Below are 27689 nucleotides of genomic sequence, written 5' to 3' on the forward strand. Positions count from 1 at the left end.
CTGAGCAACCCGCCACAGTCCGCTGCAAACCAAGCCGTCCCACGATGATGGTGCCGCAAGCGCCGCCTTCCGACGCAGTCCCACGCTGCACTGACAATTGCCAAGCAATGTCAACCGCCGCATTCCGCTGCAAGCAGCCAGATCCAACATCCATGTGACCACCCCGGCCGTCAGTATGATTTTGGTTTCCGCCGCATGAGCTAGGCAACCGCCTTCGAGCTCGCCACCTGCACCAAGCCGTCCCGCCAAGCCACCGGTGGCCTTCCACCGCCTAGCCGAGAAGTATCTCCACCAACGACGCCTCAAGAAGGTAACGACGCCAAAGACGCCGCCGTCGCTTGTCCAACAAGTGGACAGGGCTTTCACCCGGAGAAACCCGCGCAGAAGGTATGGGCTCCAAGATGACACCCCCAACAGGGAGAACGACATCCTCAGACGCCGTTGTCATCATTACCAGCGAGAAGCCGGCGAGGCTTTCGCCCGGAGAATCCCATTCCATCTGCACGTCCACAGCTCGGCAAAGCAAGAAGTCCCCCGGGGTCGGCGGCGCAGCCGTGTCACTACGCGTCGTAGCCAACTCGCACCTCCTCACGCCGCAGCACTCACAGTCGCGTTGCCGCTCACCGCCGCCAATTCGCCACGCGCAGCCGACGACCACCGCGCGCGGCCTCTCGCAGCACCTCGGAGTCCCATCCACCACCACCGGGACAAGATCCCGTCCACCACTGCCGCAGCACCTCATGACGTCCCGATGTCTCCGCTGCCTCTGTCTCCGCAGGGTCTGCACCGCAAGGATGGCACCGTGTTGCCATCCACGCCACCATGGCGTCGATGGTGCACGCAGGCCGACGCCATCCACGCCACCTTGGTGTCGCTAGTGAGACCCGAGCTACCCTACTATGCTTATTTGGTGTCATAAAATATTTTTTTCTATATATCTTGCCAGACTATAGACGTTTTAACCAAGAAATACATCTAGAATTAATTATATCGTTTTGTGAACAAAGGTAGTGTCTATCTATCATTAATAACGAGCTCATGCCAGGTGTAGTCGTTGGAGACGCAATGCAGATGGTTGAATCAGTGAGTGTGACCTTCCTGTCCATTGCATGCAAGTTGGAGCAGCTCATCAACAATATCACATCATTCTACCGTCTCCAGGTACATACTGTACATGCTCTCCCTATCCTATTTGTGTGCAATTGATTAATAAGTTAAATGCACCATGGGCTCTCGAACTTTGCAAGGGTGTGTCATTTAGGTCCACGAACTTGGAAAACACATTTTTGGTCCGTAAACTTGTCATGTGTTGCACCACAGGCCTATGATAGCCATGTGGACATATTTCACTGACATGGCATCCTAGCATAGCATAAATTTTTCATTTAACCCCTCGCATATATTTTTCTTATAAAAATAAACCTGTCTTACACCACCTCATCTCCCATGGCCACCGGCGCCTAAGGGTGGTAATGGGCCATAGCCCTAATGGCATCTTCACAGCCCAATAAAGCCCTTAAAATTTTTAGTTCAAAAATACATATGTTTAGAGCCCGGCCCTTTTAAGGCCCGATCCTTAGATTTTCTAGTTCAAAATGTTGAGCCCTTTACCACCCCTACCGGCGCCGCAGCAACATGGCGGCCGTCTCTGTCTGATCCTATTTGTGTGCAATTGATTAATGAGTTACATGCGCCATCGGCTCTCGAACTTGCAAGGGTGTGTCATTTAGATCCATAAACTTGGAAAACACATTTTTTGTCCGTAAACTTGTCATGTGTTGCACCACAGGCCTATGACGGACATATTTCACTGACATGGCATGCTAGCATAGCATAAATTTTTCATTTAACCCCTCGCATATATTTTTCTTATAAAAATAAACCTGTCTTCCACCACCTCATCTCCCATGGCCCCCGGCGCCACAGCAGCATGGCGGCCGTCTCTGTCTGCTCGTAGCGGCGCATGCAGTCGGGGACCTGCTCGTAGAAGTACTCTGCAGGCGCACCAGCGCGAACCCGTCGCCCACGCCCATTAGCGCTAACTGCGGCACCAGCCACAGCACGACACCGGGGCCGCCGACCGCGCGACTGACACCAGCCGCGGTCGTGAGCGCCATGCCAAATAATGATCTCCATGCTTCGCGTATGCAGTTGTGGAAACGAAAATTGGTATATTATTTCTAACTAGTGGAGATGCACGTACCACAGGTACGTGTTTAAAAATAACATGAGATTATAACAAAGCAAAGTCTACTAAAACAATTAAATTCCGCTAAAACAACTAAATTATTATTTTTATTAAAAATGTAACAATCAAGTCCATTCTAAATCTAATCTAACCTAGGTTCTCGTTAAAAGTTTCTTCAGTTTTGATTTCTTGAAGATTCTCACAACATCTTATGTACTCATACACATATTTCAATGCGGATTTATAGCCATCAGCACCCAAAAATGGTACTTCATGGACCTTTATCTCTTCAGCTCGAGTGACAACCGCACATTTGATGCCATCACGCAAAATAGTCTGTACATATGCCAACTCTGACATCTGTAATAGAACCGGCCTTGCCTATTAAAAATACTGTGGAATAATGTGGTAGGGTGAAATAAAGAATAACAATTGTGAATGGGAGAGCACAAAGTAGTGAGTACCTTGGAATTTGAAGAGCTAAAAGACCCCGTGATTCATGATAAAGTGTCCAACATGGCAGGGGAACCAGCTCCCTAAGCAGAATCAGATATTCAGATCCAACTTCCTCATGGCCAAAGAGAGCTACCATTCACACGCCAGATTCATGATCAAGTGATTGTTCAGCAGAAGTTGAGTTGATTAGGGACTGAATAGTATCGGGGAAATAATTATATGATAATTTTATTTAAACAATGAAAATAAATAGTAATTTATTAAAAAGAGAAAGCTCTCAACATTACAGAATTGGAAGTAAATGCATGATAGAATCCTCGGAATAGTGAGGCAGACCTTCAATTAACAAAATGGCATGCAAAGGTTGTCAAGCTGACCTGAAAAGATGAACTCTTTAATGGCACCTGCTACAGCGCTTGGTTGAGTATCACAAAGTTGCAGTTCGAAGTTGCATATTTCATCAGGCTCACAGTTAACCTCTTTAGCAATCAACTGCAACAAAAATGACATCAGTGGAACTTTCTTCATATCCCAAGGCTGTTAATATGTATTTCTAATATGAGTTACTTGAACTGTAAGTCTGTAACGGCAAAAAGGAAGATACCTGATTCATGTTCTTATTCTCCAATGACTCCTTTAGGCCATTTTCTCCCACTATTTTCAGCATTTCATTCTGCAAAAAGGAAAATGATTAATGAGTCAGTACTTATGTTCAGCACCAAAAGATTTACCCTAAATTGATTTGTTGTAAAGACAAATATTCAGGATTAATTGCAGATCTTATACAAAAGTTTGTATTTCAACCAACAAACGACATAATCAAGAATTCATATTCACTATTGAATCAGATGATATAGTGCCTTCCTCTGAACTAACCCAACAGCACAACACTGATGTTGGTAACATATGTGCAGATCATAATGAGAAAATATATGATTCTAGTCAGTGCATTCAAATTACCTTGATAGATGTAGCCAGCACTGGAACAAGATGACTCTGATTGTTAATCTTGAGACCTTCTGAGGAGATAGTCCTGTACATAATGTAAACAGGTGGGTATAAATTACTTAGTGTTACTGCAACAGACCACACCTTCATCATGCAGGATCTGCATGATTACAAATAGTAACACGGATGAGATACTGAGCAACAGAAAATTTCTTTACCAACCTGTCAAGGTGAATAGCCAAAGTAGGAATCCTCAGGATCAGTTCTTGCACCCGTACAAGCTTATGTGCTAAGAGACCCCACGATCCCTCTTCTCCCGTGTAATCACCCTACCAGCTATAGGAAGATTGCAGTCAAACCATGTGTACCACAATCCACCTGAAATGGTACCTGCATTCCCGTGAAAAACTGTAGAATCCTATCTGAGAAAATAAAAAAAACAAAATGCAAAACAAGGGGAGCCATGGTTTCCATCGAAGATCGACGAGCGCTGCCGGAGCTCCTGCAACATCACACAACTTTCCGATGATATAAGAAGCTGAATACTTCCCATCTGCCATTCCATATTCTCCCAAAACCCAGCATATTATCTGAAAGTGAAATAAATCAACATTAACTATACCAGAAATGACAATTTGGAACACAAATGGCAATAGAAAATAAGTTAATAACTACCTGCAGGAAAGAAGAAGGAAGCTTTGGCTCTCCCACGATGCGGAGATAGGAATCTACCTGTTTAAGCACAATGTAAAAGTGTTACTGGCAGATCAAGTGAGGTGGACATTAGAGACAAACAATTGTGAAGGTTGTTCAAAACATTGTTAACATAGCTGGAATGTAAGCATGAAAGATAATCATGAAGTTTTCCTCAATAGTCCAGTTAGAAACCAAGAATATGTGATTTTCTCCTTTAGTCAGCCCAATCTCCATATGGGAAACTACAGTGAATTTGACAAGATAAATCAAGGTAGAACTTAATCCTTAAGCTTTCCTTTTGTTTTTTATGATTTCATGATCAATTGACCACATAAAGATTGCGACTGAAGATGTATTTATCCATAATAATAAAATTCGGTGTCAAGAATGTGGATGCAACAAAATTTTGGAGTTCAGAGTACATACAGCTGATGAACTTAGTTGACTGTTAGCACCTTCATCCTCCTCGCCAAAGCCTTCAGCAATAAGCTGCATCAAATTGTGTGCCACTCTTATGTTGACAAGATCTCCAGCATGTTCGAAGACTTTATTCATAGTCTGTACGAAAACAGAGGAAAATAAAGGTTCTGCTGTTAAGAATCAACTGAAGATGTTTGACAACATTTACACGTTGGCCCATGTAATTACCTGAATGAACCCCTGATTGCTAGGTGCAAATTGCTCTGCAAGTTCAATCCTCTCCTCGACGGTGCCACCGACTTGGATTACAGAGATGGTGACACATCTGGTAGGGGTTGAGATATTTCGTAATAGATAGTCATGGTAATCCACAGCATCCCAGGAATCTAGAGGGCCACTATGTTCTAACCTGAGAAGCGCGAGACGGACGGCGGCGTGGAGGAGTCGAGGAGGTGCGGCGAGGACTTGAGCCGGCGGCGTGAAGGAAGCGGCCCGCGCGGCGTAGATGATGGCGGCGCGAGGTCCATGACGGTGTGGAGGTGCACCGTGAGGAGCGGGCACCGACAGCGACGGGGACGGCGGCCGCGTGCGTAGCGCATGGCGAATCCACGGCGGGGGGCGCGTGTCGCCTGCTGCGCGCGTGCAACTTGCCCTCCCGCGTGCCGCCGCGTAAGGCCCGCCTGCTGCCCAATCCGCGGCGGCGGCGGCGGCGGCGGCGGCAGCTCCTGTCCTCGCGGTCCAGATCGAATGCGTCGAGGGGTGCGGCGGCGCGGCGGCGTGGCAGACGGGATGGCGGTGCCGCGACGGGGAGCCGGCGTCGAGGAGTGCGGCGGCGTCGCAGGCGGGTTCCGATGTCGTGGGGAGCCGGCGTCGGGGTGCGCCGCTGTCGCGGGGAGCAGGCGTCGCGCGTCAGTGGCGGGGCACGCCGGTGTCGCGATGGGGAGCCGGCGTCGCGGTGCGCCGCTGTCGCGGGGAGCAGGCGTCGCGGGCAGCCGGCGTCGCGCGTCAGTGGCGGGGCACGCCGGTGTCGCGATGGGGAGCCGGCGTCGCGGGCAGCCAGCGTCACGAGTCAGTGGCGGGGGCACGCCGGTGTCGCGGGGAGCCGACGTCGCGGGGCAGCAGCGTCGCCGGCGGGATCCGACGTCGCTGCTTCGGTGTCGCGGGGAGCGACGGCATCGCGGCGTGCGAGGGGTGCCCGTGCGAGGCGTGCGAGCCGGTTTTGATTGATTGCTTTGCTTCGGTGTTGATTGATTGATTGCCGCGATGGGTATAGGCGGGCGGGTACAATCACTATTTTCGCTGGCTTGGAGCTGGAGCTTGTGGTTGGAGTGGTGTGAGAGAAAAATACTGTTGGCTGGCTGGTGGCTGGAAGCTGATGCTGGAGTGGTGTGAGAGGAAAACACTGTTGGGCTGGAGGCTGCTGGATCTGCTGAACAGAGTGAATGCAGCCTGGTGACAAAAAAAAGGAATCCGCCCGAATCATCACCCTAGCAATAGGTTTTTTTCGGTCCAGCCTTGTTCGTAAGCATCCAGCCCTTCCACTTGGGTTATTAGAAGGGGTTTTGTGAGAAATATAGGTGGAGGTTTTTTCGGTCCACTCTTGGTTCGTCAAGCATCCAGCCCTTCCACGTGGGCCATTATGAGGGGTTTTGTGAGGAATATAAGTGAGCTAATGTTGGTACAAAATATATTAGAAAGTTTCATCCTTTATAATATATAGATGGGCGTTTGAACTTGCTCTCTCTCTCCGTTGATGAAACTATGTTTTGGTTTTTCAACCTTTTTTACCCAAGTATAAGTTCAAACTCTAATTTCTATTGTATATCTTATACCCAATAGTTTTCCTTTCATACTTTATTACCAGAAGAATGAGATTTGTTGGGGTCGAAGCCTTGTGCTCGGGGTGCCATCAATAACGTGTTGTGGATAAGTTGGTTAGGAGCATATGATGTGTTTTGCTCTCTTGTTTTAAAGAATCTATATGTCATTACAGATGTCACTGGAAAAGGTCACTAGAACGAGAAACATCAGAGTAGAAGAAGGAAACAGCAAGTACCATGAGTCCATGACCATACATATCAATTCTGAACTATCATCTCACAACCTTACACACATCGATCAAGCATCTATTTATTCAAAAACAAAACATGGCAGATTACAAAGGAAGCTTGATCACTTGTCACAGCCATGCATTTGCGTGACAGGATGGAACTGCACCAAGGCCGCGATTTCTAGAACAAACAAACACACTATGGAGCAAGGAGGGGATTCACCACATGGCCGACAAACAGCACAACACCAGTCAAGTCTTCTCGGATCAGGAACAGGAAGGGGTGATCTGCGACGAAATCCTGAGGCATCGTGAATGACCGGAGCACAACTGTTGCAGTAGATGCGGCGGCGGCCTCCGTTCCTTCCTCATTCACTTCAACAAATGACTTGTGGAATATGGACGAAACAGACAAGTTCCGTCCCTCAGGTGAATCAACTAACTCTGATAGGTCTGCTTGTGCACTGAACGGAAGCTCGAGCCCAAGACCTTTGAGCAATTTAGATGCCTCAAATCCAAAGGATATCTTGAACTTGGGGACCTTGAACTGTCCAACTGGAACCTTCTGCATTGGGATATGCTTCTCCAGGAACTCTGGTTCAGAGCTCAACTTTTCAGCCAAGCTCCAGATGCCATCTTGTGCATCTGGAAGAAGAATGTACATGGAGAATTGCCTCTTGTCCCCACCTTGCTGGTATGGAAGTTTAAGCACCTTCAAGTTGTTGCGAGACACAACATATTGCTTTTCTTTACTGGACATGAATGGTGCTTGAACTGAGCTCCCATCAAGAAGGTGGAACTCACTATCTTTTGTTTTAGATGCATCAAACTTCTCAGTCCAAGCTCCTTTAAAATAGAGCGCATTACCAAGAACAAGCCTGGTGGTGTTGTCAACAGAACCTGGGGGGAGGATCTCTTTGATGAGACCAGAAGTAATTTTTTCTACCCATGAGTTCACTTGACCAGCAGCCTCAGCAGCCTGACGAGAGAATATATCAGTGCTTCATACTTATGTCAAAAGAATAAACAAAATCATCCTGAAGTTTCCAAAATAACTGAAATAGTGCAACGATATAAGTAAAGAAACTGAGGTAACCATTATATATTAATGTGCCACCAACTTAAACAAAAAAGAAATCGTTTCTAATCAAACAGACATTAGAAATTGAGATGTGGACCAAGCATTAGTGTAGTATCATTATCACATAGCATCTATATGAGAAGGAAATTATATGCAGCAAGAGACAGTTCATGTGACTATAATAATCTAAACGGTCCAGATACAACAATATACGCATAGTACAAGAGACCACGACAGAAACCTACTGGAAAAAATGCTGATACATTCAACTGCATATCCACATTATTCAAGTATTCTAGTAACTTCTAGATATTGGCTGTGATCAGAACTATTATGGAATTATTGCAGCTTCAGCTGCAGCAGTCTGAACCGATCAGGCTGATTCCTAATGATCCAAATTACATATTTAGCTCTGGAGCCTGAAATAATATAAGTCGCTGGTCCAAGCCTTCAAATCTCAAGTACACACCTAGTGGGAACTGAAAAATCCTAAAAGAGGTCATAAATCCTGAGTTTCCTAATTACTAGTATCCTACAATAACATCCATACAGATAACTTATTAACAGGCCAGCACCCATCAAATAATGAATGAAAACAACAAATTCCATGGCAAAATTCAGACTGAACGGTAAATAGCACAGCTGGATGAGAGAAACAAGAAAGTAATTATATCTGTTTAAACATATATTGCAAAAGGTTTAGACTTATTATTTCTAAAAAAAATTATGGTATGCTACAAGTTTAAGCACCATTAAGTGTTAGGCCACAAAGATTAGGAAAGAAGTAAAGATGTAAAAGCACCTATGTGATCTGTATATATAAGGAACATCTACAGTAAACATTATTACACTTAATTTGTAAGTTAAGGAGAAATCAGCCACTTAATAACTCTGTCATGAGTATCAATGATGTATAAATGCACATAAAAACTGAATCAGAAGGTACTAACTAATCCGTCCCATAGCAGAAATAGCAAGATTTGATCCATATATCCAGGCAAAGCAGTTGGCAAGTCTTAAGCAGCAGAAGCTCGGCAGGAAGGGGAACAAGAAGTCAGGAACAACCTTTTTCTGGAAGTCGACGGACTGGGTGTCGGCCCTGTACTTTCCCACGGCGAGCTCCTCGAAGGCCGGCTTGAGCTTGAGCGACGCGTCGACGAAGACGCCGTCGGCGAAGGCGACGCGCGGGCCGCCGGCGCCCGACCCGTCGGCGAGCACGAGCTGCACCACCTGCTCGGCGAGCGCGTGGAGTGCCTCGGCCGCGGGCGCGTCGCCGCCTCCTAGGGTGGCGGCGAGCTGGTCCCGCGTGGCGCCGCCCGCGCCGGCGGCGAGGAGGCTGAGCGCGACGTGGAGGGAGAGCGGGGAGAAGGCCGCGTTGCTGGTGGCTGGGGAGGGGGAGGAGAGCGCGGCCGCGAGGCGCAGCGTGAAGCGGGTCTGGTGCCCGATGGAGATGCGGATGTCGGCGGTGGCCATTGTCGGTGTTGCTGCTTTCCAAGACTTGAGAGTGGGGGGCTGGGGGCGCTGATCGCTGACCTGGGTGTTGCGATTTCCAAGTCTTGCAGGGTGTTTTCCGGGTATTTTGGTGGACAGCAACGAGCAACAGGCGTCAGGCCAGGGCCCATGGGTTGCTGGCTTGCTGCCAGGTGCCAAGACCCAAGATCCTCCGTGGGCCGTGGCGACTGGCTAGTGGCGATCATCAATATAAAGATATTACTCCCTCCTCCGTCCCAAAAAAAAATATAAATTTTATTTCTCGATGAGTCAAATAATTTTAATTTTAATCGAATTTATATAAAATAGTACTAATATATATATTACAACATAAGTATCTTTAGATTAATCATATAATATATTTCTATACTACATTCGGAGACACAAATGTTAGTAATTTTTTATATAAATTTAGTCAAAATTAAAAGTGTTTGACTTCTCAAGAAACGAGATTTACATTTTTTTTAGACGGAGGGAGTATGAAATAAATTTCCAAGTTAAAAGCTATCAAGATCTAGATATAGTAAATTATAAAATCCAACTTGTTCTATCTACTCCCTCCGTCCCACAAATAAATGCAATCTTAATGTTCAAAATTTGTCCCACAAAAAAATGCAACAATGACTCATCTACCACAAAAGACAAGAGTCTCTAGAAGTTTCTCACATAAAAGATAAGCCAATGTCTAGATCTTTCTCACAAAAGACAAGGATAATTTAGTAATTTTACACATTACATTGGTTTGCGTGCTTAGTGTTAGAATTGCATTTATTTATGGGTCGGAGCGAGTAAACATTTAATACGAAAATATTTTTTAAAAGTCAAAGCTTTAAACAATTAAATAGTAGAGGGTATCCATAGGAGGTGGCGGGATGAGGAATTTTGAAATAAGGAGATTGAAAGATATCCTCTTCTATATTAACGAAAAAGATAGAGCTACTCATGGGATAGGAAAATCTGGGCAGCTATCTGTTAGATCCTCTCAGACTAGTTATAGTGGCAGAGTTTTTTATAAGAAAAAGTCTATATCACCCCCCTATGGAGGGTGGATTATATGACCCCAACATATGAAACGCTCTATATCACCCCCTAAATTTTCTAAAACGGGTCAAATTACCCTTAAAGTAGTTTTAAAAAATTATAGTAATTCACAGAAAAATCAAACAATGGAAAATCCAATCCGATTGAACTCCAAATGAGTAGATATACACACTGAACATATAATATGATATGATTTAGTATATTTTTTTACAGCTATGAAGAAAAGCATAGATCCAAAGCTATAGCAAAAAAATATACTAAATCATTCCATATTATATGTTCACTGTGTAGATCTACTCATTTTGAGTCCAACACAATTGGATTTTTCATTTTATGATTTTTCTATGATTTACTATGATTTTTCAAAACTGCTTTAGAGGGTAATTTGATCGGTTTTAAAAAGTTCAGGGGGGGGTGATATAGACCGTTTCATAGATTGGGGGTTATGTAGTCCACCCCCCATAGGTGAGGGGGTGATATAGACTTTTTCCGTTTTTTATATGTATATAGGTTACCATAAATATTTTTCATGGATGACAAGAGATGTGAGTTTTATGAAGAATAAAACTCTACCTTTATTTGGTTTTATTTTCCAAGTTTGGATGAGTCATCATAGAACATCGAACCAAATGAAACAAACGAATCAAACTATGCATCAAGAATGATGGTTTCGGGCCTACTTGGTTGGCTACCAATTTTTGCCCAACCAAAATCATGGCAAGCCAAAATTTTGGTTTGCCAAATCAAGGTTGCCAAAGTTAGGGAAAAAAAGATAGGTGTGCATTTTGTTGATTGCCAAAATGAAGGCTTGCCAAATGTCTCTTTTATGGGTAGCTTAAGAACATTCTAGAGATTTGCCAAGCCTTTGGCATAAAAATTGGTGATGCCAACTCTTTGGCAATGAACCAATTGATGACCACAATTTTGGCATGCCATGATTTTGGTTTGGCAAAAATAGGTAGCCAACCAAATAGGCCCTTCATCCATGTTTCATTGCATTCTATATAAAAACAAGCATTATAAAACTCTCTACTTAAAAAATCCTTATGTCTTATCTAAGGTGCCACACCAAAAGGTCTTTAATAATATCACTAAACCCTCCTATAATTGATGCACTAGTTGGTCTTTAGCGGTGATACAATGATACTACCGCTAAAGGCATACCAGTGCAACACCCATCTCGGTGAGAGTTGAAAAAGATAAACAACATCGTACTCGTAAAGAAAATGACTAACTTTAAATTTTAGTCTATTCCTACTAGCGCAACATCCATATTGATGAGAGTTGAAAAAACAACATCGTACAGGCCAAAAAAAATGACTAAATTTAAACTTTAGCCTAGTCTAGAGTTCAAACAAACCCACAAATTCCTCATTGAATATAAAGGCGTAAATTTATCAAACTATAATCCATCCGTGTATTCTCTCTGTGTCCCTTGATCAAATCATATCCGAAATTTAGATAAATATTAGCTAAACATGAATATTTTTTACCGGTCAAAATAAGTGATTCTTGATCTACAATTAATAATTTTTTTCGAGATTCACTCGTTTCGACTGTGCCCGAAAATTTTCACCATTTCAAATTTCGAATGAACCCTGGCCACGGGCGACTTGACACATGTAGCCTTGGCCCTGGAGCCCCTCGTCTATTTGTTGGGTTTTTGGACATCCACCCACGCCTGGCTGCTGCGGTTACGTCCATCGGCAGGCGTCTCCTTCAATCAATGGCCGCCGCCCGGTCCTCCACCGCGCCGCCGGAGGCCGAGCCGCCCGCTGCACCGACCTCGTCCACCTCCGAGCCGCTCCCGTCAGCCACGGCCGCCGCGCCCCCTCGCCGCTGCTGCCGCGTCCGCGAGGTGAGCTCACGCTACCTCTCCACGCCGCTCCCGTCCCCGTCCCCTCGCCTGTCGACCTCCTCGCTCCACTCCTCCACGCCGTTCCCGGCCCCGTCCCCTCGCCTCTCGACCTCCTCGTTCCCCTCCGGCACGCTGCTCACAGCGCTGTCCCCTCGCCTCTCGACCTCCTCGTCCCACTCCTCCACGCCGTCCACGCGCGCGCACCACCACTACATGCCCGCCGCCTCCTTTGGCCTCGCCGACGAAAACCGCCCGCCGCCGCCTACGCCAGGATCGCGCAAGCGCGTCGCGGCGCGGGACCTGTTCGAGGAAATGCCCCACTCGCGCCTGAACCCGCCCGCGCCTCTCGCTGCCGCTGGTGTCTAACATCACCATGGCGGCGCGCGGACAACATAAGCGCTGTGCGCGACCATCGACACCGGCGCGCACCAGCTTCAGCTTCTATAGCGCTTCGCCTGAGACCTCGGCCGCAGCCATCGACTCCCGGGCAGCAGCTCCTTGCCCTCGACTTGTACCTTTCCCTGAGCTGAAGACATCACCGCCAGGGATAACAGAGGGGCCCGGCAGACCACCAAACCCATTCTGCTTTCAGGACCTAGCCTCGGCGCTTCCAGTTCCAGATCGCCGTCGTCAAGCAAAAATACCAGCAGCTGTGGTGAAGCCCGCGCCGCCGCCAGCACGGAAGGTGGTTGTGGTTAAGAAGGGAGCAGAGGATGTGCACAAGTTGCGGATTCTGGACAATTGCTACCGGAAAGGTGTAACCGCATGGGCTTGTGGCCACCGGCCTTATCTCAACCGTCCATCATCTATGTGGGCCCAGTTGTTGTGTTCCCCTTCTGTTTAATTATTGTCCGTTTTGTTTATTCTGTGGCGTTATGTGCCGAGGGCATTTTCGGTAGTGTAGAGCTTGCGCCTCGGATCCCATTCCTGTCTTGCACGAGCAGATTCTTTTATTCTCCTCCTCTTTCTTGGCCTCTCTCCGACTCCAATCAGTCTCTCCCGTCGCTCTCTCTTTCTTCACCCCGTTCAAAGCAGTTCTCTCCTGATTCGGGGCGGGCTTAGAATTTGAGATTTGGGTATTCCAAAATTTTAAATGGTGAAATTTTTTTTTGACAGTGTAAAGTATATATACATATCACATAATTAAGTATTAAAATCATAGCATTTATCATAGCATAACTTGAAATTGTTCGACAAACATGTAAAATAAAAAAAAGAATAAAACAACAAATGATAAGAAAGTTTATAAATTTCAGCCTACAGTTTAACTTTTCGATCCTTAATGGCTTGAAAATAAGAGATGATATTCTAATCCTTAGCTTGGAAGAAGAATTCCCTTTCAATGAATGTGAATAAAGGATAAAACTACATTTGATTTTCATTAGTAGATGGAGTAACAATCTCTGGCTCGGTTTGTTTTTTCTTAGCAACACTTCTTTACAAGAAAGAACGCAGATCAATAACATCAATACTACCCTTCTTCCTCTTTATATTTAAACCTAAAAATTGCAATCACTCTCTACAATTGTCACAAATTAACAAGTAATTTCTAATCAAAATTGCACACTGCTCATCATCTACTTGCTCACCTTTCTTTTTTTCAGAATCGTTGAGGGAAAAAAAGGAAGATCCGAGCCCGGCCGCCGAGCGCCCAGGGAGGCACCCAACGCCGCGCGCGCGCCGCCTAGCGTTGCTTGGCCCCGAGCCCGGCTGCGGGCCGCCGGCCGCCACCGCTCGGCGCTGGTCCGCTGCTTGCTTGGCTGCTGGGTGCTGGCCGCTGCGCGCCGCCGCCGCTAGGCCGCCGCGCGCCGTCGCCGCCAGGCCGCCGCGCGCCGTCGCCGCCAGGCCGCCGCGCGCCGCCGCCCGCCGGTGCTCGGCTGCCGCGAGCCGCCGCTAGGGTTAGGGAAATAGGAGTGCGGGCAGGCAGGGAAGAGGGCGCAGGTCTGGCTCGCCCGCTCGTGGCTCCTGCCTCCTGCTGGCGTCCGATGGGGAACGGGGAAGGGTGGGCAAGGGAGCAGGAGTCGGGTTGGGCCCATAATTGGGCCTGGAGAAGTTGGAGGACGTGGAGTATTGAGCCCAAGTTGCAAAATGTGATTGAAAAGTCTGTTTTGAGGTCCTAGTTTCATATTTTGTGATACATACATATGTTATACACTATATCTATAAATTTTTTTGCCAAAAATTTTGGGTATTCAACTGAATACCCATGAATACATGTGGGGCCCGCCCCTGGATTCAAAGCAGTTCTCTCTCGAGCTGTTCCTCGATCCACATCTATGGATCGAGTTCCTGAGGGGGCGACTCCTGAGAGGGCCAAGTGCGTGTTCTCGGTGCTCAGTGTTCGTGCCAATGTCGTTGTGGATCCAGAGTTTGGGGAGGCGGTCATCGATGAAGATGAACCAGCTATTGCGGAGCTCTGTGAGGAGGTGAATCAACTGTCAATGTCTGGACCGAAGCATCGTCGAGTTTCTATTGATGAAAAGGTCTATGCTTTCTCATTCTTTTTTGGTATTAGAGATTCGTTGTTGGTCATTTTTAATGCTGATAGAGTTAAATATTCAGATCTTATTTTCTTTAGAAGTTCAAGGTGCAGATATCGTATTTTAGAAGTGAGATTAGGTACTATACTATTAAGGGGTGAAAAGTGCAGTCCTGCTAGTCTCGTGAATGGTGGTCAGGTGCTGTACCAATTGAATTTTAAAGTGGCTGATGATGTACAGTCCTGCTAGTCCTGCTAGTCTCGTTAATGGTTGTCAGGTGCGACGAGATTTAGTCTATAATAATGTTTGGAATGTCATGATTAGGTGCAAGCCATCCTGTTTTTTACTGCTTAAGCTTCATTCTGCTTAAGCCATTCTGGTCAAAGTTTTGTAGATAAATCTTATAGAATTAATATTTGTTAGGTGTCTGCTTGCAAAATCTCTGTGGTATGTTTGTGCAATTTAATATGCACTGTAAACTAGCAGGTCATGATCCTTTATTTGTTTCTCTGTTTGATGACTAAAATCTTGCATATTAGCCAGCTTAAACAAGTTGTCTTTGTTTTTTTCCCTTGTGTGGCTTACGTATTGTTTTTTCAAGTGTTTGAAGTTAGCAAATTTGCTAATTGTCACCTCTGTATTTTGGCAGGGTACGAAAGCCTCTTCGTCTGCTGATGCTATTGCTTCATTGAGGCTGCAGTCCATTGTAAGCCTTCTTTTTATACTGTTACTGCATGCCTTTGTGTACAATGTATCTATTTCATTGCTATTATTGTTCCTTTGCAGGGCAAGAATGTTACTGCCCAAGTTTCTGTTGTTTCTGAGGAAAGTGAAGTTCTAGCACATGATGTTGTAGGCCTTCCTTCTTGGTTAGAAAAATCTTCGAAGGTAATTTATATTCGTCTTACTGTCCTATTTTCTATTTGTTGTGTCGCAATCGATAATTTACTGGAACTAGTATGTAGTCTATTTTTGGATACATATTAATTGTTGTCTCTACTGCATGTTAAATTTTTAATACCATATTTTCACCAGGGTATAAAGCAAGAGTTTGTCATCCCACTGAAGACCATCATGCTCCATGTTTTCAATGATCTTGGTGTTACTGATCCTCTTTTCACTAAAGTGGACTTTTGTGGGCAGTTCCAAGTTCACATTGATGCAAATACAAACCTTCCCTTTAGCTTTCTCCCAGCTGTTAGAAACCCAAGAATTTCTGGAGAACTTTGCAGCAGTTTGGAAGTTCATTGTTCATGTCAAGTATCATGACAAGTGGAGTTGTTACTTTTGGGACTTCAAAAGGAAAATGTTAACTGTGTTGGATCCTTGCATGATGAACACAAGTTCTATTAAAGTTGCCATGCATCATGAGCAAGCTGTTTTAGACATCCACAAAGCGATGATTGAATGCATAAACAATTTTTTTGTTGGTTGGTCTGTTGAATTTGGAGGATGGAGTTTCCATTACCCAACTAACCATGGGCCAAGATGCAAATCGTCAGTTCTCTATTGTCATCTGTTCATTTTTTATCCCTGCAGTTGCTTCTTCTTCCTCATATTTATATGACTTTACTAATCCCTTTCGCAGTGTTAATAGTGGCCTTTATGCTGTCCATTATGCCAGAGCTTTTGATGGTGAAAATATCCGCTTCGATGTCAAGGAACCATCAGAGGTATTTATTTAGCTGCATTTCCAAATCATTAACCCTTGTGACAGCTCTTCCAATGCGATATGTTACAGCTATCTTCTGTATATTTAATATAACTTATTACATTTGTAGAGCAATCTCTCTGATGCTAGGGCTGAAATCCTCTACTGGTTGTTCATCATGGCTGGGAACGAAGGCTTCTTGCCTGAAGATCTGTTTCAGGAACTTGGCATCCATATATAATTTGGCAAAGCGCATCATAATGAGTTGCTAGAGCTTTTGTTTGCCTTTTGATTGTTTTGTCAGCTGAATTCTATTATGTATTTGACTAGCTCACGTTTAATGGTGTATTTGACTAGCTGACGGTTTACCGACATTACAGCTCATGCGTATTGTCTGCATCTTTGCACTCCAAATTGGTGTTCTAGTACTGGTGAATTGTTCGTTTCAAAGATCATATGCGTTGAATGGTGTATTTGACTAGCTGATGGTCTAAATCATTCAATTTAACGGATATTTAGTTTAGATACTTGCTAATAATTACTATAACTAACATCGAGGATTTTGTAACTAAATTCCATTTAAAAAGTACACAGCTCAAATCAGTTTAGATACTTGCTAATCATAAGTGTAACTAACATCGACATTTTGTTAGATCCCTAAAACTCTCAAGCATAATGCATTCAGTGTTATCAGTTCAAATTTAGCATAATACATTCGGTAATACATAAATAGGTTCAAATGAAGTTCCTAGACTTTACTAACTTCTAATCTGATTCGTTTTCATCGTCAGACTGAAGTTCAACTGAATCATCACTTTCGTCCTCACAATCCTCTTCTATAGGCTGCCTTGTATCATTGACTTTTCCCATTCCACACGTTCTCCTATCATGACCAGACTGCTTACAGTTCCTGCAATGTCGAGTTATCTTTGTAGTTTGGTTCTTCCCCACCCTTCTCTGTTTCTTGCACCTCCTATCAATTCTATCACTTAAAGAGAGGCAACGATTTGATCTTGGCCTGCCATTGGTTTGTGGCTTTGGTGGTGCCTTAATTCTCATTACTTCATCGTCGCTCATTGCTGCACAAGATCCAGAAGCACCGTATCTATTTGTTGACACAGATTCACTCTCTGAGTTAGCTCCATTGTCATCAAAACTGTTGTTGCCAGTGTAATTCCCTTGCGACGTTCCAACATTTTGCTGTCCTTCTATATATATACTTGTCAATTTCTTCCAAAGCTAACTGCAAGTACTTCATGCCAATCTCAAATGCTCCAAAATCATGATTTCCTTTCCTTGCTACTTCCAGAGCCTTCCCATAGAGCCTGCTTTGTTGCAACAACTTGTCACACTCTGCATGGGCACTATAGATGTTATCTCTTAGTTCAGCTGGTATCAAATCCCTAGCTCGCCTTGTCCATCTAGACACTATATGCGCCACAGGTATCTCTGTAACACCCAAGTGTATAAAAACCTACATTTCACTGGTAGTATTAGTACAATGTAGTTCAGAATCCTATTACACAGAATGGTTAACTTCAACATATATTCTGGTTTCTAATAAGATTTAAATCACAAGTCACAAATTTATAGAAGTGACCAATATAGATAAAAGACTTACCCTTAGAACGTGGCAGCACAATAATCCGATATGTTCATTCATTCCACAGTCACAATTATATTGCTTGCCATTGTCTATAACCTTTACCTTAAATTCTGATCTTCTATAGCGCTCAACAATGTCTGGACGAACATGCCGAACAATGAAATCATCTAATTCTTCATCTTGGAACACAAGATAACTATGTGTTTTGTCCATCTCCTTCCTGAAAATGTCGTAGACTTTGCTAGTGTATATCTCCATAGCATGCCTCTCAACTGGCCAAACCCTCTTGTTTACCCGTGTGATCTGCATTAAACATTTTTGTCAGATATTTTTCATGGCATTTAGATCACCTATAAACACTATATATCAGACTTGATACCTGTTTTATTTCATGCTCAGCTGTTTGTTCTTCAGCATATCTAGTATATAACAACTTGTTTAGGTTCTCAACAAATCTATTCATTGATTTTGATGTGGGCGAGCTCCACCACTTGAGCAGGCCGCCGCACATCCCGGCTCTGCACTTTGAGACTTTTGTGCTGCTGTGCTGCTGGCAGTTGTGGAAGCGACGGAATGGTGTTGTCTTCCGAGGAGAAGAGGCAACAGTGATCCAACTACTGCAAAACTGCAAAGCTGAAGCCAGGTTGTGGGCATGCAGGCTTCCCCGTGCCGACGCAGCGCTTGGAGATGTTTGGTGCTCTATTTTTCATCAGGCAATGTAAAACTATACTACACCCAGTAACAAAACCTTTTTCATCAGGCCATCTTGGGCCACATAAGCAATGAAAAATCAGGTGGGGGATCCTCTCCCCTTCCGGTGACCCTTCAAAAAAAAAACAAATCTATTCATTGATGAATTTCTTGGGACCACTGTTTTCAGCATGTTGTTTGCACTTTCAGACCTTTGGGTGCTTGTCATACCAGCACAAAACTTCCCTTTGTTGTAACATTTCGCCCACTTTTTCCTCTTGTCATATGACCTCACCATAAAAGGATTCTTAGTTAATTTGTACCTTTTTACTAGTGAGTGCCATGCATTCTTGAATTCGCTAACTGTAAGCATCTCAGTTATGAATTTGCGGAATTCATCTCTGAAAGGTGCATTCTTCCTATATACTGGTCCTATTTCTGTCCTAGCATCTTTGAATACATGCCATTTGCACCACAAATGAGCTGTGTTTGGCATTATCTCCTTGATTGCTACTTCCATTGCCTTGCATTGGTCTGTAAATTAGTTTGAAAAAATTAGTTTGCACTCACTATTTACTAACAGGATATTATTTTGTGTTGGCATAATATTACCTGTCAATATTGTCTTTGGATGCACGCCACCCATTAATGTTATGAATTCATTGAAAATCCACTTGAAACTTGCTGCTTTTTCATCTCTCATGAACACTCCACCAAAAATTGTGCTCTGGAAATGGTTGTTAACTCCTACAAAAAGGCCGAATGGAATTTTGTATAGGTTGGTGCTATATGTCGTGTCAAATGCTATAGCATCTCCAAAACAACAGTAGTCACTTCTACTTTTACCAGTTACCCATATCAGTGTCTTGATCTGCTCCTTCTCATCAAGGTCTACACTAAATTGAAAACCAGGATCATCTGACCTCATCTTCCTGAAAAGTTCTAAAGTTTTTCTTATGTCATCATCTCTTTGTTCCCTTGCTAGTTGTGCACATATTGTCTTTAAAGATCTTCTGGTGAAAGGTATGCTTTCCATACTGCCAAACAAGCTGCCCATTATACAATGTAGCTTGCTAAGAGTGACATTATTTTCACGCAGATATTGTATCATGTCCCTTACTGTGTGTGCTATTTTCTTATGTGAATTCCATTCTCTTTTCTCTGCATCAGTTGTAGAAAACTCGTGGTTGTGTTCCTTTTCATAAGTTGAAATGAACCATCTATCATCTTCTGTTCGGTGGAGTCTAATCATTGCCCTGCACTTACAGCCTTTTGTCTTTGACTTTGTCCTTCTGTCAAAACCCTGTTGAAAATATAATATAACACTTTAGATTCCAAACTTTTTGTATAGCTTGTACATTTTGAATGACAAAGAAAACATGTTTTGGCTAATTACCTGCCGCTGGCAAACAACTTCTCGCATTGTTTGGTATCCACTCTTGTTACGGTCCCAGTTCCCCATTCTTGTTCCAAAACCAACCTCCCATGAGTGAAGATTATAGAACTCCACTGCTTCGTCTTCTGAATCAAATTGTAACCCCACACTTGGTTCAAATATATATTTTGGGTTTAGTCCTGCTGACTTTGCATCACAATACTTTCTCAGTGATCTTTCAGCAGCACCCATTCCTCTTGACTTACGGAAGTCACCACGCTGCGCTGCATCTTTTACTCTTCTCCTGCATATATAGAGTTGACTTGATGGTCATAATAGTCCTAACACCCTATTCACAAGAACGAGACATTATACACTTAGTCACTATTCATACTAATAATTATGAAAAAACAACAAGCTAACCTTTTTTTCCATGCAACTGGAATGCCTTCATCATTTGTTGATGTGATGTGTTCTATTTCAGCAACATTTCTAAATGCATCCAATGCTTGAATATTGCTTTCTGATTCTTTTCTTCCTTTTTTTACTAACAGCCCTGTTGTTAAAAAATTGTCCCAGTCAAACTGCTCCAAAACCCCCTCATTCAGTACTCTATTGCTGTTGTCTGTCGCAGTAATCTCTTCATGCCCTATCTTCTCATTATTGTTGTCTGAACATATACCATCTGATGATTCTGCATATGTGTCTGATAATACTTCCTCACTGTCTGCATATCCGGCACCTATTTGGCTGCTGCTAAACAAATAATCTGCACTATCATCTGTTGAACTTCCTATTGCTGCACTCGCTGCTAACTCTTTATCACAATCACTGTTCGTAAATGCATTTGTTGTGACATTATCTTGCAAGCATAGGTTTCCATTTGTCAAACCATATAACAGTTGCTGGTAAGACCAACCTATTCCTGTGTAACGACAAGGCATATAAATCTACTAGCTCCATGTCTTATCTATACGCCTACATTTATGTATCATTTTCAAAATATCAAGTGCCTATATGAGTCGACTATAGCAACAAGTCACAACATTAATTACTCATAGCTAAATTATTCACAGCAAAATAATAAATTATTCACAGCAAATTAATCAGTCTCCCGAACTGCCGCGTCTATTGCTAACTGTTTCGCCTATTGAGACCACATTCACGAATCTCGATGCAGCTGAAAGGTTCAATGGCTACGATAGGTCTGGTGGTCGCCGGGACATGTGAAAAAACCGCGTCCCATGAGTATAGATTTTTGAATGCCCAGGCAGAGGCTGTGGCGATAACCAAGAAAGCTGTTGCTGAGGTGTGGAATATTTAAGATCTAATAACTAGTTCCGTTTTCACCATTGCATTTTTATTGGAAGTTCGAGTTGCAGTGATCATGTCATTTTGTTTTGTCTTTGGGTATGCAGGAGTCACTATATGCTCTCTCGGAGAACATTGCTAATCTGCAGAAATCTGTTGCACAAAAAAAGGCTGAACTGGAGTGTCTAAAGAGGATGGAGAAGGTGGACTTTGTTGTTGATGCTCAGGTATGACAATGGTGTGTTCATATGCTTTCTCAAAACCTGGAAGTATTTCGAGTTACCTCATCATATGGAGGAGAAGACATGCATGGAATGGACTTTTTGTTTTTCAGAATACAGAGTTAGCTACACACGTTTGTTTTTCAGAATACACGAATGTGATCCAAAACCACTAATATCGTGAAGAATTTTTATTCATTTTTTATGGAGTTCTAGTGGGAGAGCATGCACTCATATCACTAGTTAATCACAGTGCGCTTCCTCAAGTATAACCTCAACACCTTACTTCCTCCAAATGCAAGGATTGTAACTAAATGTTGTGGTTTGGATCTGAGTAGCAGTAGTTGTGCATGTTGCAAGCCCACTGTGGGCCTTGCACAATAGGAGCATAGCTAGAGGGTTTGCTGAGGAGATAATATGTTTTTGATAGTTGCTCTTTGGTTGGCGGAACTCTGGTTTACTTGATTCTTTGGGATTAAGATTGTTAGATGTTGAACTTTTTGCTTATACCTCATGTGCTTGTGAGATAAAGCAAAAATGAACAAAGTTTTATAGTTTCTCACTCGCTTGTTTTTATTTTTTATTTTTTGGTATCGAAACTCGCACCTTATTATCTATACCAGCCTTTATAGAAACTTGGCTGACATGGAATAAGAGTTGCCGCCGGTTTGTCTACCGCCAATCTTCTTACTCTCAACTGCATATGTCAATGGCATCAGTTCACTTTTTTTCAAAACAAAATCATTTTTCAACATGGAGTTCCCTCCACTTTTTGAAAAACATCTGACTATCTTTGCGTGCATTTGATCTGTATTTTCTGTCACAGTCCTCTACTTTCACTGATCTCATCATGATGGTTCTCAAATAAGAACCAATTGATAAACTTATATGCACCTATCACTGATTGTAAAGTAAAATTTAAATCTAAACCAAAACTTACTTTAACTGCTAGTTTCATGCCATAAAATTGACATCAATGCCCTCTGAAAGGCTATGAATTGAAGACATGTGCATTTAAGTGGTAAAGAATCTTATTTGTGACAGCATAATAATAATTTGTCCATTCTAAACCATCAGGTGCCTTCTTTACAACATTGGTGTGAACTTGAGAGAGAACATATAAGTTGCCTTGCATCAGGAACAGATGCCCTCCTCAATGCTACATCACGTGTACCAATCCTAGGGAACATTAAGGTAAGCTTTAATTGCTAAAAGTAACCACATGGCATTTTAATTCGATCCAGTTATCCATTTTGGTTCATATCATCAATTGTTTTTTGTGTTGTTAAATGGTTTATCAGCTTATCCTTGTGACAACATTTCAGATCAATACTGAAGGAGTCAGATCAACTCTTAACTCTGCAATGGAGATTATGAAACAGTTGTCTCCCTGTGCTGAGAAGTTGTCAAGAAAGGTACAGATATTTATAACTTTGATGTAGCCCCGATGCCTACACTGCACTTGATTGTTCGAATTTACAGCTTTCCTTTTTATAAAAAATCAAAACCCTCAGTTCACAAACATTTTTGCGTAGTGTACTCATAAATCAACATGAGCTAAAACTGTTGCCCATTTGAATGCTGTTTCACACATGGCAAAAGCAATATCTAGTGTATACCTTCTGGAACAAACGGACATGGTCCTATGGCTCTATGGTCATTTTTATTCAGAGTTCTCTGCTAGAATAAATTGATGTAGCTTATGTCAATATATATAGTATACTAAAAAGGCCTTTATTACCAGCCAACTTTGGGTAGGGTATGAAACCAAACAAGAGCCTCCAACAAAGAGGATATGAAGTAAGAAAATAAAAGAAAAATATTAGTAATACTACATTAAAGTAAAAGAGGATCAGTAAACAAGGTCATGGTTTGTGCATGTGGATTACACATGCTCAGATGCTCCTACCCAAGGGGAATTCCTTAGGTACGGTATATTGCACCCTTTTTTAAAGTCATTCTTTATTTGGCTCCTCCATGTCTATATGTGGTCATCTTTGTTCAGATTTACTTGCTGCTAGGACTAATTGATTATCTTGCAATGAAGGTTGAAGAAATTGAGGATATGGCTTCTGAACACAATGATGTGGTATCAAGCGAGCAAGTGCTACTTCAAGAGTGTGCTGAGCTCTTACATCAAGCGCATGATATGCAGGTGTGGTTTCACTAAAATAAACTATTACTTTGATCTGCGTAAACTTAGTTCTGTTCTATCAAAATCCTATGTGGAGAAACGCTTAGGTTTTCCTACATGCTATGTTGAACTGACATTCACCAATTGTGTAGGCGATGGAAAACAGCCTCAGGATCCAAGTGATGCAGCTGAAAAATCAAACGAAAAACAAAACATGAAGGCAGTGATCTTGTAGGTCAGTTAACTCTAGTGGAGAGGTATAAGCTAGTTTAAATATTATTGATGTTGCAGTGCATATTGGATGAGGTATAGCTGTTCTTGTCTATCGTGGCATAAGGAACAGAATAGTTGGTAATTGTAGTTATAATAAACTTTAGATGATATAGAGGGGCGCATATCATATTTGATAGTACTGTTAATACTTCTAGGATCAACTAGTGCACGGATCGAGTGGGTCTTTCTTTCTCTTTCCTTTTCATCAGTACAAAGGGGTCCTAGATTTAGAAGACAAAGTACGCAGAGGGAGAGAGGGAAAGAGAGAGGTAGAGGACCTTCAATACCAGCACTTGAACTCGATCCGGCGGCCATCTCAGGTTCGTTGATGGAGATCCGCTCAAGGGCGGCGACGAGCGGTGCAGAGGCGTCGTGGGTGTAGCGTCGGAGTCGAGGACGATGGCAGCGACGCCGATGGATCAGCGTCGATGGCGGTGGCGATGAGTCTTCTCGCTGCTCCAGCGCCCCCCTCTAGATCGGCTAGGGTTTAGGGATGTGGGTGAGGGTGCTGGTGGTGCGGCGAACCTCGTGCCGTGTGCCTGGCCCCTCACCCCTCTTTATATGGCGCTGTACAGCGGGGACCCACCAACCATTAAGGGTTGGGCGCACCCGATCAGGGCGCGGATTAAGGGCCTAATAGACCGTTGGGTCTATTAGTAAAGAGATCAATCCAACATTCTCCCCCTTGATCTCACTTTATACTTTAACTTTATACTTTAACCTGAAACTTTTACTTTAGTCGTTCCATCACAGATTAATGAATAGAGCATGCTTTATCATCACGATCCAAGACCGATAGATTCAACAGCTACCACACACATCACTGTTTTGAAACAAATTCTTTATTTTTTGGGCCCTTTTTATTCTCCAGAAATCACAGGCTTTACCTTAAACCCATGCCGGCTATGTGTTCCATGAACACATTGGGTGGTAAGCCTTTAGTGAGCGGATCCGCAAGCATTTTCTTTGTACTTATATGCTCGAGTGTAATAGAGTGATTCTGGATTTTTTCCTTCACAACATAAAACTTTATGTCAATGTGTTTGGCAGCACCACTTGACTTATTGTTGTGAGCATAAAACACTGCTGGTTCATTGTCGCAGTACATTCTGAGTGGTCTTTGAATGCTGTCTACCACTCTTAAACCGGGTATAAATTTCTTTAACCATTCAACCTGCCCCGAGGCCTCATAACTTGCCACAAATTTAGCGTACATCGTCGATGATGCAGTGACGCTTTGTTTGGAGCTTTTCCACGATATAGCTCCCCCTACGAGTGTGAACACATAACCGGACGTGGACTTTCGGTCATCGATGTCCCCCGCAAAATCCGCATCTGAGTACCCTTCTATCTCTAGGGAATCGGATTTTCTGTATGTTAGCATGAGGCCTTTTGTGCCTTGCACATAACGTAAAGCTTTCTTTACCATGATCCAGTGTGCCTGTCCTGGATTACTTTGATATCTGCCAAGTATCCCGGTAACAAATGCTAAGTCAGGGCGTGTACAAACTTGAGCATACTGTAGGCTTCCGACAGCCGAAGCATATTGAAACGCTTTCATTTGATCGATCTCATACTGGTTCCTGGGACATTGAAATTTCCCAAATCTATCACCCTTGACTATTGAAGCAGGTGAAGGCTTGCACATATGCATACTGTACTTCTTTAGAACCTTTTCTAAGTATGCCTTTTGTGATAGTCCTAATACCCCCTTTGTTCTATCTCGGTGAATTTCAATTCCCAAAACAAATGAAGCTTCACCGAGATCTTTCATATCAAAGTTTGAGGACAAGAATTTCTTTGTCTCCAATAGCAGACCAACATCGCTACTAGCAAGTAGAATGTCATCCACATACAGGATTAGGAAAATAAATTTTCCATTTCTGAACTTTGCATAAATGCAATTATCCTCCTCATTTTCTTTAAATCCAAATTTCCTTATGGTTTCATCAAACTTTAAATACCACTGCCTAGAGGCTTGCTTTAATCCGTAAATGGATTTCTTTAAGCGACATCCCATATGTTCTTTTTCTTTCACGACAAAACCTTTCGGTTGAGCCATGTAAACATTTTCATACAGATCCCCGTTAAGGAACGCCGTCTTTATATCCATCTGATGTAATTATAAGTCATAATGTGCTACCAATGCCATTATAATTCTGAAGGAATCTTTACACGAAACCGGAGAAAAGGTTTCGTTATAGTCTATCCCTTCCCTTTGCGTAAAGACTTTTGCCACGAGTCGTGCTTTGAACCTTTCTACATTCCCTTTGGAGTCATGTTTTATCTTGTAGACCCATTTACAGCCTACTGTTTTGGCTCCTTTAGGAATTTCCTCTAAGTCCCAAATACTATTGGAACTCATTGATTTCATCTCATCCTTCATAGCTTCCAGCCATTTAGATGAGTGAACACTTCTCATGGCTTCTTCATATGAAGTGGGATCACCCTCCATATAGACTTCTTCTGTATTATAAACTTCATAGTCGCTAAAAATAGCCGACCTTCTTTCTCTTTGTGACCTTCTAAGGGCCACTACTTGTGGCACATTTTGTGCCTCAACTTCTGGCACATTTTCCATAGGGGGCTGTAGCTCCTCCTCCTCATGTCCAACCGCGGGTTCAGGCGGTTCCTGGATGACAGGTTCCAAACCTTCGCTCACTGTTGGTATGGGTGGAGTTGCGACAGGTGTTAACACCGTAGTATCTAGAATAGTTGGCGCAGCAACAACCGAAGAAGGCACTTGCGTCACTATTTCAGGAACTTTTGGGGCAGCATCAACAGGTAGTGAGAAAAATGGCTCTTGAATCATAGGAGTAGGCACATACACCCGCTTCTCCTCAAGGTCAATTTCTCTAGGTACCATGCTCCCCCTGATCATTTCACTTTCTAGAAAGACAGCATGTTTCGTTTCTACAAACTTTGTATGTCTGTCTGGGAAGTAGAAATGAAAACCTTTCGACTTTTCAGGATAGCCTATAAAATGGCAGCTTACAGTTTTGGGATCCAGTTTTCCAATATTTGGATTAAACACTTTAGCCTCAGCTGGGCTCCCCCAGACCCGTAGGTGAGTCAGTGAGGGTTCTCTTCCTGTCCATAGCTCATACGGCGTTTTGGGCACCGATTTGCTTGGCACTCTGTTGAGAATATGGATGGCGGTTTTTAACGCCTCCATCCACAGACTCAATGGCAATGTAGAATAACTCATCATACTGCGCACCATATCCATTAGTGTACGGTTGCACCTTTCAGCTACTCCATTTTGCTGAGGCTCCCCCGGTGTAGAGTATTGGGCAACTATACCATTTTCCTATAAAAACCTCGCAAAAGGTTCAGGAACTTGTCCATAAGGGGTGTGTCGACCGTAGTACTCCCCTCCACGGTCTGATCTTACTATTTTAATTCTCTTGTCAAGCTGATTTTCAACCTCAGCTTTGAATATTTTAAATTTATCCAATGCCTCAGATCTTTCTTTAATTGGATAAATGTAACCATAGCGGGAGTAATCGTCTGTGAATGTTATGAACGAATCATAGCCATCCACACTTTTCACAGGAAACGGGCCACATATATCAGTGTGGATTATTTCTAATGTTCCTGCACTTCGTTTGGCATCCTTTTTAATTTGCTTTACAAATTTTCCTTTAATGCATTCAACGCATTGTTCAAGATCAGAAAACTCTAGCTGAGGAAGAATTTCACTCTTCACTAATCTTTCA

At 43.2% G+C, this 27689-nt stretch overlaps 3 protein-coding genes across 3 annotated transcripts; 2 read left to right on the top strand and 1 right to left on the bottom strand.

Moving 5' to 3' along the window:
• Positions 1–6721: 6721 nt before the first annotated feature.
• On the bottom strand, positions 6722–9386 carry LOC120673905 (serpin-ZXA-like). The gene is made up of 2 exons (XM_039954946.1): positions 8905–9386; positions 6722–7737 (listed from the first exon to the last, which is right to left on the bottom strand). Exons 1-2 carry the CDS (start codon positions 9310–9312, stop codon positions 6958–6960), a joined length of 1188 nt encoding a protein of 395 aa, XP_039810880.1. The 5' UTR covers positions 9313–9386; the 3' UTR covers positions 6722–6957.
• A 2711-nt stretch (positions 9387–12097) lies between these two features.
• Positions 12098–12595, top strand: LOC120672755 (early nodulin-20-like). The gene has a single exon (XM_039953323.1). The coding sequence runs from the start codon at positions 12098–12100 to the stop codon at positions 12593–12595; it is 498 nt and encodes a 165-aa protein (XP_039809257.1).
• A 1486-nt stretch (positions 12596–14081) lies between these two features.
• Positions 14082–16795, top strand: LOC120675853. Its single transcript, XM_039957061.1, has 6 exons — positions 14082–14712; positions 15359–15415; positions 15496–15597; positions 15745–16206; positions 16298–16382; positions 16491–16795. The coding sequence occupies exons 1-4, from the start codon at positions 14506–14508 to the stop codon at positions 15976–15978; spliced, it is 600 nt and encodes a 199-aa protein (XP_039812995.1). The 5' UTR covers positions 14082–14505; the 3' UTR covers positions 15979–16206; positions 16298–16382; positions 16491–16795.
• The last annotated feature ends 10894 nt before the right edge of the window (positions 16796–27689 follow it).

This window comes from Panicum virgatum, chromosome 5N (genome assembly GCF_016808335.1).
Source record: "Panicum virgatum strain AP13 chromosome 5N, P.virgatum_v5, whole genome shotgun sequence".
In the NCBI taxonomy this organism is placed as follows: domain Eukaryota; kingdom Viridiplantae; phylum Streptophyta; class Magnoliopsida; order Poales; family Poaceae; genus Panicum; species Panicum virgatum.

Excerpts from the sequence above, each read along its gene's own strand:
- LOC120675853 (XM_039957061.1), top strand. The coding sequence starts at position 14,506 with ATGGATCGAGTTCCTGAGGGGGCGACTCCTGAGAGGGCCAAGTGCGTG. Across the intron at positions 14,713-15,358 it reads GAGTTTCTATTGATGAAAAG|GGTACGAAAGCCTCTTCGTC; the intron begins GTCTATGCTTTC and ends GTATTTTGGCAG. Across the intron at positions 15,598-15,744 it reads GGTTAGAAAAATCTTCGAAG|GGTATAAAGCAAGAGTTTGT; the intron begins GTAATTTATATT and ends TATTTTCACCAG.
- LOC120673905 (XM_039954946.1), bottom strand. The coding sequence starts at position 9,312 with ATGGCCACCGCCGACATCCGCATCTCCATCGGGCACCAGACCCGCTTC. Across the intron at positions 7,738-8,904 it reads CCGTCGACTTCCAGAAAAAG|GCTGCTGAGGCTGCTGGTCA; the intron begins GTTGTTCCTGAC and ends TTCTCTCGTCAG.
- LOC120672755 (XM_039953323.1), top strand. The coding sequence starts at position 12,098 with ATGGCCGCCGCCCGGTCCTCCACCGCGCCGCCGGAGGCCGAGCCGCCC.